At 32.2% G+C, this 12,557-nt stretch overlaps 1 protein-coding gene and 1 long non-coding RNA gene across 4 annotated transcripts; one reads left to right on the top strand and one right to left on the bottom strand.

The window, feature by feature from the left end:
* The first annotated feature begins 1,367 nt into the window (after positions 1–1,367).
* LOC100784109 (integrin-linked protein kinase 1) lies at positions 1,368–6,821 on the top strand. 3 transcript variants are annotated; one of them, XM_003531244.4, is made up of 12 exons: positions 1,376–2,261; positions 2,809–2,883; positions 2,987–3,091; positions 3,692–3,777; positions 4,025–4,145; positions 4,224–4,303; positions 4,543–4,605; positions 4,722–4,843; positions 5,343–5,428; positions 5,943–6,067; positions 6,150–6,281; positions 6,546–6,821. In XM_003531244.4, exons 1-12 carry the CDS (start codon positions 1,836–1,838, stop codon positions 6,550–6,552), a joined length of 1,428 nt encoding a protein of 475 aa, XP_003531292.1. In that variant the 5' UTR covers positions 1,376–1,835; the 3' UTR covers positions 6,553–6,821. The 3 variants fall into 3 exon arrangements, 2 of the variants coding, with proteins under 2 accessions (XP_040874071.1, XP_003531292.1); XM_041018137.1 differs by having other exon boundaries at positions 1,375–2,261; positions 4,025–4,303; XR_005892550.1 differs by lacking the exons at positions 6,150–6,281; positions 6,546–6,821 and adding an exon at positions 5,654–5,772 and having other exon boundaries at positions 1,368–2,261; positions 4,025–4,303; positions 5,943–6,070.
* Positions 6,822–8,108: 1,287 nt separating this feature from the next.
* LOC121175293 (uncharacterized) lies at positions 8,109–11,241 on the bottom strand. The gene is made up of 2 exons (XR_005892549.1): positions 9,259–11,241; positions 8,109–8,569 (listed from the first exon to the last, which is right to left on the bottom strand). It is a non-coding gene; the product is annotated as an uncharacterized lncRNA (long non-coding RNA).
* Positions 11,242–12,557: the final 1,316 nt, after the last annotated feature.

The raw sequence follows: 12,557 nt of genomic DNA, 5'->3' as shown, positions 1-12,557 counted from the left end.
GATTAAAAATAATTTATAATATGAATTTTAAGGTAGTTATATTGAAAGTTAATAAATTTATTATATATAATTATCATGTGATTAAATTTGAAAATATCTTTACTATCCAGTAAATGTAAATGCATGTATTAAATATATTTGAGATCTTTGATATATATCTAATTTTTATTTTAAATGTTTGATATATTAAATTTTTTATTTTAATTTCCATTTAACTGACTTGATATCATCTTAATAACTCTATTAATATATATTAATTATCAAAATGATATCATGTTATCACTTTGACTAACAAAGATCTAAACTAAAACTTTCAATACATTGAAGATTCAGAAAAATAATATTTTTATCAAGAACTAAAAAAAATCAAATATATATCAAAACCTAAATGTTATATTTAAACATTATTATATTATGAAAAAAAATAATTATACACCAATAACATGAAAATTTTGTCATATATAATAAATTTATTAAATTTTTAAATAATTATTTTAAAACTATTCAAATGATTTGTGATTAAATGTTTTATAGTGTTATAACATAAACATTATTTAAATTTAAAGTTTTTAAATCAGCATTTATATACGAAGTTACGAACTGATCGAATTATTTAATTTTTTTTGTCAAGTTGGCTGGAATGAGTCAAACTGCAGGAATCATGGAGTCAGAATTATTTAAACTTTTTTGTCAAGTTATCTGGAATGAGTCAAACTGCGTGATCGAATTATTAAATTTTGAAAGATGTACCCATCTTTTATAATCGTTAATAAAATCAGTATCTTACCATAAAAAAAAACACTTTCTTACTAAAGGTTTTCTGTACTATATAAAATTTAAACTCAAAGTCTTACTGTAAAATATCATGCATGCTAACATGCATCGCTTAATGTAAATAATTCCATTAATAAATTAGTCAATCCAACTTGTGAATGAACAATAAAAAAAAAAATCCAATTTGTGTGTCTTTTATTAAAGAAAAATACAGGAGAGATAACGTAAGAAATGGTGGAAGAAGTAAATAAATAAATAAAAAATCTCCCAAAATGAGAATCAATATTGCTACTACATAGTGTAATAAACTTCTATAGTCAATTGAAGACAAATCGTATGAGTTATTTTATAATTAAATTGCTGGATCCTAACGGGTTGCTTGACTTCAAAGTTTAGGATTGAAATCGTGTTTAAAAATAAACAAATGGACAGTCAATATTGGAAGTTTATATTTAAATTTTTTTAGCAAGTTGCTACTAGCATCAAATTTAAGAGAAATTATCAAACATTTATTAATGTTTAACTAAATAATTTTCCCACGAGCCTTATCCTTTAAAAACAATTTAATTTGAAGGAAAATGAAACATTAAACACCTGTTTTTAGGAAAGTAGCTTCTTCCATTAGACCTGTATGCTAACGCAATTATGAATGTTTTAGTTTTATGTTTTAGGGTAGGGAAAATTTCATTTTTCAGAAAAAAGAAAAACTCTGGAAAGCAATGAAAAGGAGTCTCCGTAAGTCAACCGAAGCCATGGACGCACCAGCTGGTATAATTGAGAAGCAGTCAAAGAAGAAAAGAGATCCGCGCCATCTTTATCGCAATCGCGTTTAAGCCAAAAATAAAAATGAAAAGGAATTCCTATTCTTATTCTCATTCTCGGCGTTAATATTTTCCCTCCATCCCTGGCGCGATTCATTTTCTCTTTGGAATAAGAGAACAGAACCGAACCTGCAAAGGGTTGGTTCCATTCCAACATGTAGAGCACGCTCTTTGTTCTTTTCATTTCTGCCAAGTTTTTTGTTGTTGCGTTGCCAAATCCTTTCTCCTCGGGGCGCCGCCATGGAAAGCATTGCCGCGCAGCTGAAGCGCGGCATCTCCCGGCAGTTCTCGTCGGGGTCGCTGCGGAGGAACCTCTCGCGCCAGTTCACTCGCCAAGCCTCTCTTGATCCCCGGCGTAACAACCAGCGCTTCAGCATCGGCCGCCAGTCCTCTCTCGATCCTATTCGCCGTAGCCCCGGCCCCGTCCAGCCCGAGCTCACCGTGCCCGAGAACCTGGACTCCACCATGCAGCTCCTCTTCATGGCCTGCCGCGGCGACGCCAAGGGAGTCGATGATTTGCTCAACGAAGGCATCGACGTCAACAGCATCGACCTCGACGGCCGCACCGCCCTCCACGTCGCCGCCTGCGAAGGCCACGTCGAAGTCGCCAGGCTCCTCCTCACCCGCAAGGCCAACCTCGACGCTCGCGATCGCTGGGGCAGCACCGTAATTTCACTCTCTCCTCTCCTCGCCATATTAATTTACTATTATCTTATCTTTTTATTAAAAAATTTTAGTCACGAATAATAATTTTGTTAATTTTATAATAATAATAATTATTTAAAGAGAAAATAGTTTTACAACTCTGTATGCTGAAAGTATAAGGAGCGTTTATATTCATGATGACAGTATACACCTATAACGTATGAGTATAAGGAGCGTTTATACCGTCATTCAATTAGAAATAATGTTAAGTATAACTTATTTTTAAGTTTTAAGGTAGTTTACAGAAAAATCATTAACTCATACCTATGATTACCATAAAAATCATCCGACCTTTGATTGGTTGATTATATAAAAAGTGTATGATGATTAAACTCTATTATTATTAAGATGAGTTTAATTGTAAAGATTAAACAAATCAAAAGATGATTTTTAAGATAGTTATTATAAAATTCAATAAACTTTAACATACAAATCTTTGAGATTGGATGAGAGTGCAAAATTGATTTGATTTTCTGTGTTAAGTGGTGATGGATGTGTGGATGTGCAGGCGGCCGCCGATGCCAAATATTATGGAAATACAGAAATTTATTACATGTTGAAGGCTCGGGGAGCGAAAGTGCCGGTATTGTTCTATCGTTATTTGTTTGTCATGGATCAATAAGTAAGTGTAAATATGTTGGATTCAATTTAGGGACTTACTGATTAATTATCTTTGACGTGGTTAGAAAACCAGGAAGACTCCAATGACTGTTGCAAATCCTCGTGAAGTTCCGGAATATGAACTCAACCCGTTAGAGCTACAGGTTCGGAAGAGTGATGGTATTTCAAAGGTATGTTTCTCTTTCTTTCACTTGGTTACATTTGATTTGGTTATTCAATAGTTATGGCTTTTTTTGGCTTATTAGATAGCTTGGATTCCACCTGGACATGCTATTTTGTTTTGTTCATGGAAATTAAGGCATGTTGATACTTGCAACTGGCACAACTATTCTCACTCTGAGGGAGCATTGTTGCTTTCAAATTGGTCAACTGAGATACTGTGCTATAACATTTTTCTTTAGTAATGTAATTTGCATGACTAGTAATGTGTCATGTGATGTTTTCTACTGTGCATTAAATATTTGCATTGCCATATTTCGCGACCTATGCACTGGGCTTCCTTTGATGACCAATCTTATTATTTTTTTCCCCCAAATCTTTCATTTTTCCTTTTATATTTTGTTGTTTGGGTTTTATTTCAAGTGAGTACCAGCAAAATGGTAATTATTAGTATCTAATGTGCTGATGCTTCATGTGTAATAAAAGTTGGTGATACTTGTGGGAATTGAGTTCATGAATCTATAAACATCCAACATTATTAAGCTGAATGATGATGCATGTTAAACTTTCTTGTTTAGTTCTTCATTGTTGTTTGGTCAATCTGTTTTCAGGGAACATACCAAGTAGCTAAATGGAATGGCACCAAGGTTGCAGTGAAGATACTTGATAAGGACAGTTATTCAGATCCTGATACCATGTATGTATACAACTTAGCAATTGAAAATGTTTGTGTGAGTTTCTGTATGATATGCTTCTTGCCAATCAACCGGGTTGTTTGATGCCGGTTGGCTATGATATAAGTTCCTGTCTGAGTAACTGCATATATCACTACTTTTCACTTTGATTTCTGGTCAAGTTGATGATGGTCTAAATTGGTGTTTGTTTCTATACTTTATTTACTCAACATTGGCTCTAAATTTTGACCTTTTCAATAATTCACCCAGAAATGCTTTCAAACATGAACTCACATTATTAGAAAGGGTGCGGCATCCGAATGTGGTCCAGTTTGTTGGAGCTGTCACCCAGAATATACCCATGATGATTGTGAGAGAGTACCATTCTAAGGTAGGCTTACCCTCTCTGTTCCTCTGTATCTTTGCAAAGTACTCACCTTTCTTTGCATATATCAATGTTGATTTTCAGGGTGACCTGGCAAGCTATCTTCAAAAGAAAGGGCGCTTGTCTCCATCAAAAGTTCTACGGTTTTGTCATGATATTGCTAGGCAAGTAACCATTTTCAAGGGACTATGCTGTACGAAATCTCTGTCAACACACCTTTGAAAAACTTTCATGTCTTTTTCTTACTTCTATTATATCTTTCTTATATGGTCATTGATTTCTGAAAGTCGCCTTGGTCATTTTCTTGGCTTGCTAAGCTTACAATGTACCAAATGATTATAAATTTATTGGAGATTCTACCAGATTGTTTATATAAGATATCTTGATAATTTTTTGTTATCAGGGGCATGAACTATCTTCACGAATGCAAACCAGATCCGGTTATTCACTGTGATTTAAAGCCAAAGTAAGACCACTTAATACAATTTGAAGTTTATTTATGACTATGAGTGCGTTTTGAATTATATTTTTTCTCATGGGATTACTGTTCCTTTAATATATGAAATTTTGGTAAGGTGCCAGAAATATTTTGCTGGATAGTGGAGGGCAATTGAAGATAGCTGGATTTGGCACTGTGAGATTTTCACTAATTTCACCTGATGAAGCACAGCTGGTACAGCCTGAGCCTAACATTGATCTTTCAAGTAAGTTTTTGGGTATTTCCAAAAATAAAATCTTGGATTTTGTCTCCTTCCAAGTTGATTTGAAGGTTTTTATTTTCCAGTGTCCCATTTTCTTGCGTTAAGATTCAGCTTAATTGTAACTGGTTCAACTTATAAGTTTTGCGAATGCAATAGGAGTTTCCGTTTCAAGGATGAATTAAGTATATATACAAATTAACTGCCTTTGCGTTTTAAAGATTCATTGACAAATTACTCAACACTTGTAGAGTAATTTTCTCCATTGATAGCTCAATACTTGTTCTGTCTTTAAATTGATAGCTTGATGGTCCCTCCCCTGGCCCTTCAATGCAAATTGCTTGAAAATCCATACTTGAAAAAAATAAGTAAAGAAATGAACAAGCATTACAAGAAAGATTGTGATATATATTATTATATGTCAATCTAATAAAAAATTTGAAGATTAGAATTGCTAAAAGTATCTTTCATGGTTCAATTAATGATTTGGCTGTATTCATTGCAGGCTTGTATGTGGCACCGGAGATTTACAAAGATGAAGTTTTTGATAGAAGTGTGGATGCATATTCTTTTGGTCTCATTTTATACGAGGTACCATATTTTTGCATCATCCATGATAATGTTAATCTGTTATGATGTTTCATATATCAGATTAATTAGCTTTCAAATTAGTTTTTTCTTTGTGAGATTCTTGTTTTTATTGCTTTGGGTCAGCTTCTTGTTGCCTTCAGAACGTGAGTTTAAGTTACACTGAACAGTGATGCCTAGGCTAATGCTCTAAAGTGGAAAATGTTATGTCCTAACTATTAGCTATAGTTTTTAGCCAAGTCGTAAGCACTCAATCTACAGAGCTGAGATCACGAGTTGATGCTGAGAAGGGCATGGGCAGGGGGGGAAGGATGAGGAATTTGACAACATTGTCTTGACATTTCTTCGTATGTTTTATCACATTGTAGTTCCCTAAGATTACTGATGCACTTCAATTTCCATGAAAAACACTCTGTAGCTTTTCCAAAATCGTTTAGATTTTTTAAATTTATCACTCTAATCTTCATATATTAGTTGAAATTCAACATTTTTTTAAATATTATCTTTATGGACCCAGATGATAGAGGGTACACAGCCCTTCCATCCGAAGTCCTCAGAGGAGGCAGTTAGACTGATGTGCTTAGAAGGGAAAAGACCAGCATTCAAGATCAAAACAAAACATTATCCTCCGGAGTTGAAAGAGTTAGTCTATTTTAAAGTTAAAATTATGTCTTCAAGCTTCAGTTTAATTTTAAAAATGGTCTAACTATCATGGTGCATGCAGGTTGATTGAGGAATGTTGGGATCCAACACCTGTTGTGAGGCCAACATTTTCTCAGGTCATTGTACGGTTGGACAAAATTGTTGCAAATTGCTCAAAACAAGGATGGTGGAAAGATACTTTTAAACTCCCTTGGTATGGTTCCTTGACGGATATCCTTATAAAATTTTAGATTCTTTGGTTGAATTCAAAACGGTGAAGTGTAATACCTTGAAATGCTAAAATCAACCATCCCTTGTGGTTTGTGTCTGGGATAGGGATGTTTTACCTCGGGCCATTTTAGTCCGATTTGAGCAATGCTAGTTGCAAAAAGACTGATATTACTGTTCTACTTGTTGATGAAACTTCTTTGCTGTTTTCTAAACTTGGCTTTACCATGATTCATTTCAATGTGTGTAGGAAATAAATAACAAGGTACATACCACGTGGCAAGGAAGACATCAAGTCCAGGGTTGCATCCTCAAAACCAATTTGGGAGCTTCATGTTGGTGTACTGTTAATAGCCATTGCAATTAATAATTTTGGAATTCGAATAATATTAACTTGTGCGTGGAAATGAATATGCATGGTTCGTCCTATGTTCCCTATCCACTAGAGGGCCTGGAACAGCTCCTCTCTGTACAAAGTACCATAAACGACATATAACATTTATTCTCAGAAATTTTCTAATAAAAATGTGTTTCTATACTTATGGATAGACTACCATGTGCTTCTATTCGTGTCTTTTTCCACGATATTGTGTGGCTTATATCGATTCCCCACTCCCCCCTTAAACAATGCTGTGACATATGGAATCTGGTTTTTGGTCCCTAAATAGTCAAACTTGATGCTGTTTGCTGTGGCACTCGCTGAACGTTTAGCATTGTGTTTGGTCAAAGCTGATATGATTAAACTAATTTAAAATGTGTGAAATTAACCATTTAACTAATGGATAAATGTAAATTAGTAATAAATAGGAACATTCAATTCCTTAGTGAGAACTTAACCATTTAGTTATATATTTTCAAACTAATTTAAAATGTGTGAAATTAACCATTTAACTAATGGATAAATGTAAATTAGTAATAAATATGAACATTCAATTCGTTGGTGAGAACTTAACCATTTAGTTATATATTTTTAAACTAATTATAAATTATATAAAGACAACTTCAACTCGCGTGAACAACAAATGATGGGTAGTAAAATGAATAATACCATGAATAATATGAGAAGTCTAATTCAAGTTAGTTTAAGGTATGAGGGTTATCCCTCACTTATATATTCTAATGTGGGATTTTGATATTTTCCAACATTACCAACAATATTTAATTTACATCATGACATTTTGATATAATATTTCATTAAATGCACCAATCATTAAAATATTAAATCATAACCAACAATATTTGAATAATTTGAATAGACTATCTTTATTACTTTTAAATAAAGAATAAGTAAATTGGCCTAGAAATAAAAATTAAGTTCCATCTAATAAAATTGTGAGCTCAACAGAGAAAGTCTTGCCTATACACTGTCCTAAAACTTACGAGGTAGCACAGCCAATGAAAGTTTGCCAGCGTATTAAAATACTTTAAAAATTATCATTAATTAATAAATTAACATAAAATAACAAAAGCTGCACTTCTTATCTCTGGATTGCTTTTCTTCTCCCTAACCCTTTTCAAGTTTCACGCGGATTACTACCAGCGATTTCCCTTGGTGTGGATCTTCACCTGATCTGAAATTTTTCATTCCTTTTCTGGACATACTGAACAATTTGGTCTTCCTAAACTGTTTTTAAATGAATTTCTTTTTGTTGGTTCATTTTGCCAAGATGATTTGTGAAGAGGGAATGAGTAGTATAGAAGGTAATACAAAAATGTTGTCATATCATAGTGTTAGAATAGAAATTTGTGTCCTTTGGTTTTGGTAGAGCTAGGATTGGGGGCTTTCTTGATGAAAATGTTATAAATATAAGTATGCCATGAAAAATCTCAATGGTACTGATATGAAGTCCTTGCCAATGGTGATGTTGGGACATCAACAACATACCCCTTCTTGAAAATTCCATACAAAATGTGTAGCATATGCCGCATGGGAAGCCCACCAATTCGTGTTTAGTCAATTTGCAGTCCCTCACCCTTGCTCAGTAACCCAGAAGAGAGGGAGAAGGAAGCATATCAAATTCCAGAGTGAAAAAAAATGCAGCTTTTGTTACTTTATTTTAATTTATCAACCAATAACCTTTTATTGGCTGTGACTACCACGTCAATTTGAGCCTAGTGCCTAGGCAAGACTTTCTCTAGAACAAGGCTTATTACAAAGACACAGCTAGCCTTCAAACAAATGTTTTCTTTTTCTTCAAGGCCAGAAATAGAACCAAAGCACATATCATGCTGACAGCGCCTATCGCTGCAATAATTATCCACATCCACGGATCCCTGCATTTGCATACGGCATTTACAGGTAAGCGGTTATGTAAATGTGAGTCTTTGTCGGATGGTTTAATTTGTTTGTTTGTTTGTTTTTTTTTTTTAAATAAATAGTCATCTAAATTAAATATAAAATAAAAATGTGATTCAATTTAAATATTATATTAAATCTAAATCAAATCAAATTAATTTTTTATCATTTGATTTAATTTGGTTTTACAGTTTTTTTATTTTTTAATTCATTATCATAAATTAAAGTTTTTCAATTAAAGTTATATCATTATTATCTTATATTACTTTTAAAATAAATTTTATTTATTTTTAACATTTTTAAGTTAAAAATTACTATTTTCTATATATCTTAATTATAAAACAAATGAAAAGATTATTCAATATTTATCGTGGATTTGTCCGATTTAGTTTATTTTTTTTAACAAAATTAAAAAACTAACCAAACCAAAAAAAAGATACGATTTTTTTTTATATTTTATATTTTTATGATTTTTTATTTTTTTAATGGATTTTACGATTTACAAACTGTTTTGATTTGGTTTTAAAAGTTCCTAATTGCATATCTATAGCTTTTACTTATTATGTGACAAATTAAGTTAAACATTATAAAAATACATGGATACTAAAGTACAAACACTTATTTAATAAATCAAACATGGAAGTGGTGAAATCAGAGTGGAGGTTACGTTTGTGATGGGTGTTGTTTACCAAGTAAAACTCATCCCCCCACGTGCAAAATCAACACCTTTCATTGAATTCCCATCCAAGAATGGGTCATAACTCGATTGTTTTCGAGGTTTAAATTGACGTAACCTTCCTTGAGTTCAAATGCATAACCAGGATGCCTGCATGCATGTGGGTATTTCCTCCATCTGTGTTGTAACCATAACACGTATCAGCCCTTCCAATAACTTCTTTGTTCTTATCTATCAACCGCGCCCAGTTTTCATTACCATGCCGCAATAGGAAGACATGCAATAAGTTCAGGGTGCATCCTCAAAACCAATTTGTCAGCTTCATGTTGGTGTACTGTTAATAGCTATTGCAATTAATTATTTTGGAATTTGAATAATACTAACTTGTGCTTGGATAATTAATTTGGGCGTGAAAATGAATTTTCATGGTTCCACCTTTTTTCCCTGTCCCCTAGGACACTCCTCTCTGTAAAATGTACCATAAACAACATATAACATTTATTGTCAGAAATTTTCTAATAAAAATGTGTTTCTAACTTATGGAAACGACATATAACCCTTCTATTAGCGTCTTTTTGCACGATGTTAATTGGGTGACTTATATCGACCCCTCACAAAAAATGCTGTAACTTATATGGAATCTGGTTTTTGGTCCCTCAATAGTTAGGTCCTTTATACGTAAAAATTTCAATGATAAGAAATTATTAAGAAACAAACTTTAAGTCTCTTAGATTCAAGATTACTAATATATAGTTTTTATAAGTAAAGTTTTTGTAAAGGTTATGGAAACTAAATAGAAAAAGTTGCAGATTTCAAGCTAGAGTACATGTGCTCAAAGAAAAACTTAAAATTCTCAAACAAAATTTGAAGTGGTTGAACAAGACTTGTTTTGGGAATTTAGAAAATAGAATTGATAAAGCAAAAAAAACACACGAGTCTTTCTCATGAAGAAATTCAAAAAAGATTATTGGTATGGGTTAACAACTAGAAAAGTTTGATATAAAGACGGAACTTAGAGATGGAAACAAAACATCTATATTTCCGTGTCTGTCCTTATCTAACGTTTTCAGAGACGGAAGCTAGAAACCAAAAAATTCATTCAGATGATGTCACAAATCCGTCTCTAAGTCCGTCTCTGGTTATCAATTATAGGAAATTAAATATCCTAATATGTTAGAGACGGATATTAAAAATTCTAATATGTTCTTAATAGTTTTAAGCCAGTTTTATGAAGCTAGGTTCGACCCAAATTAAACCTAAATTCTAGTATCTAAAGTTGAATAGTTTAAGAATTTATCATATTATTATCTTATCACGATCTTGTTTAATTTTATTTAACAATTTAACTCTCATGTCTTATCTTGTGGCCTTTAGAATGTTGTACAAACATAAACAAAAGAGAGAGCACATCGTGAACACATCAAACTATGCATATAAGTGGAAATCAAAACACACAGATGGAGACTCTCATAACAAGGTATTACAACAGTTCAAACAAACTCCTAACTAACTATTATTTAATCATACATGCATACTCATAGCACTGACCATTAATTAATACTATATGCCATTAAAGTATCTCTAGTCAAGGTTTCAAATTGCGATTACTGTTGTAATATACTCCCTTGACGTTGCAAAACCTTTGATCATAGCCTAACAGTTCAACCTTTAGTTGGAGGCTTCTTTGCTGCATAGGTGTTTGTTGTTGCCACGTTTGGTGGTTTTGGTTTATGTATATGTGGCGCGGAGTATCGAGTAATTTTTGGAGGAGGATGAGGCCTTGGGTGTACTGAACCGTGTACTGGACCATGGGAAAGGGACGAGACTGCCAAAACCAATGCTATCAACAACACTAGCATGTATTTGGGAGACATTTTCAAGCTCTCACGAATTTCAATATGGTTCACAAACAACAGCTTAGGGGCCTTTTATAATGTCCTCATCATACATTAATTATCTGTCTTTTATAATGTCTTTTTTGTCTTTGGGTCACAAAGGACATTTGTCCTTCAACTTATTAAAAATTTTACACAGTAAAAATTAAACACAATTTTTCTCATGTAAACATAATAAAATCTTTATGTAACTGCACCAACCTTTTGGGTTACACTAATTGTCTCTTATTTAATTAGTTTTATCAATTAAATCCAATAATTCATAATATTAGAGAAAACGACTAAGATGCATGAAATATTACTGTGATAGTTCTTTTCAGGTGACCCTCCTTCATAGAAAAAATAGAGTTAAAAAAATAGATTTGAATAAAGTGTTGTGTTTTTTAGTGACCATTCTTAATAATTGTCTTTATAAATGATTTTTTGATGACAATTATATGTTATAGTCATAAATAATTTTGTTTAAACAATATAATATTAGTACTTAATTCATAATTGATATTGAATAATTGAATAATTACAGCAGTAACTTTAAAAAGGAATAGCAGTAAAAAAATTAATTGCCACTTAAAATATAATTATATTTGGTGTAGTGTAACTTTTCTTTTTAAAGTTTTAGAGTTCCTTTCTCTAACAACGCGTTCCATGATGCGAGTTTTTCATTAATTATGGATAAGCTCTTCTTTCTGAAGAGAAGGAAAGATCTCTCTTATTAAATTAATTGAAAGAACTGAAGAATAGTGATAATTTGATTACTAGCTGGTTCTTACATTGATGATAAGATTAGATAATATTAGGTATATAAAAGAGTAGCGCATTAACAGCAGAAAGCCATCGAATTTTAATAATTAAATCTTTCTTTTAAAAATAATTGCCCACAAAAGCCTTTGGTGGTATAGGGACCTACTTCTTTCGTTTCTTGTCCTTTCTGAGCAATCAATTTTTGAGTTTCCTTCTCATAAAAAAGGAGTCTTGCTAGCTCAGTTGGTAATTACAATACTTTGTATACTTTTTATATGTAAAATAATTCGAAAAATATCAACCTATTAAATGTTATTATTGTTATTATATATTTTGTTGTTGTTGATCGTTCGTCTTATAATAATTTGAATGATTAATATCATTAAAATATAATGTTACATATTTTACGAATAAACATTGGTACAAAATCTAGTTATTCATGTAAAATGGAAGATGTTACGCATCATGTTAATGAAATTATCTATAGAATGACTGGCCTTTTACAAATGCAAAAATAATTGAATCATATCGAATTCAATAATTTGTTTCATAAAAAAATACACTGCGCAATGTCACAAATTTCATAACTAACAAGCAAAATGCATGTTAAAATACAAGCAAACATTATCAGAAATTTGAGGGAGATATCAAACA

The sequence above is a fragment of the Glycine max genome, chromosome 8 (assembly GCF_000004515.6).
Source record: "Glycine max cultivar Williams 82 chromosome 8, Glycine_max_v4.0, whole genome shotgun sequence".
NCBI lineage: Eukaryota > Viridiplantae > Streptophyta > Magnoliopsida > Fabales > Fabaceae > Glycine > Glycine max.
This window is presented reverse-complemented; position numbering and strand designations above follow the sequence as displayed.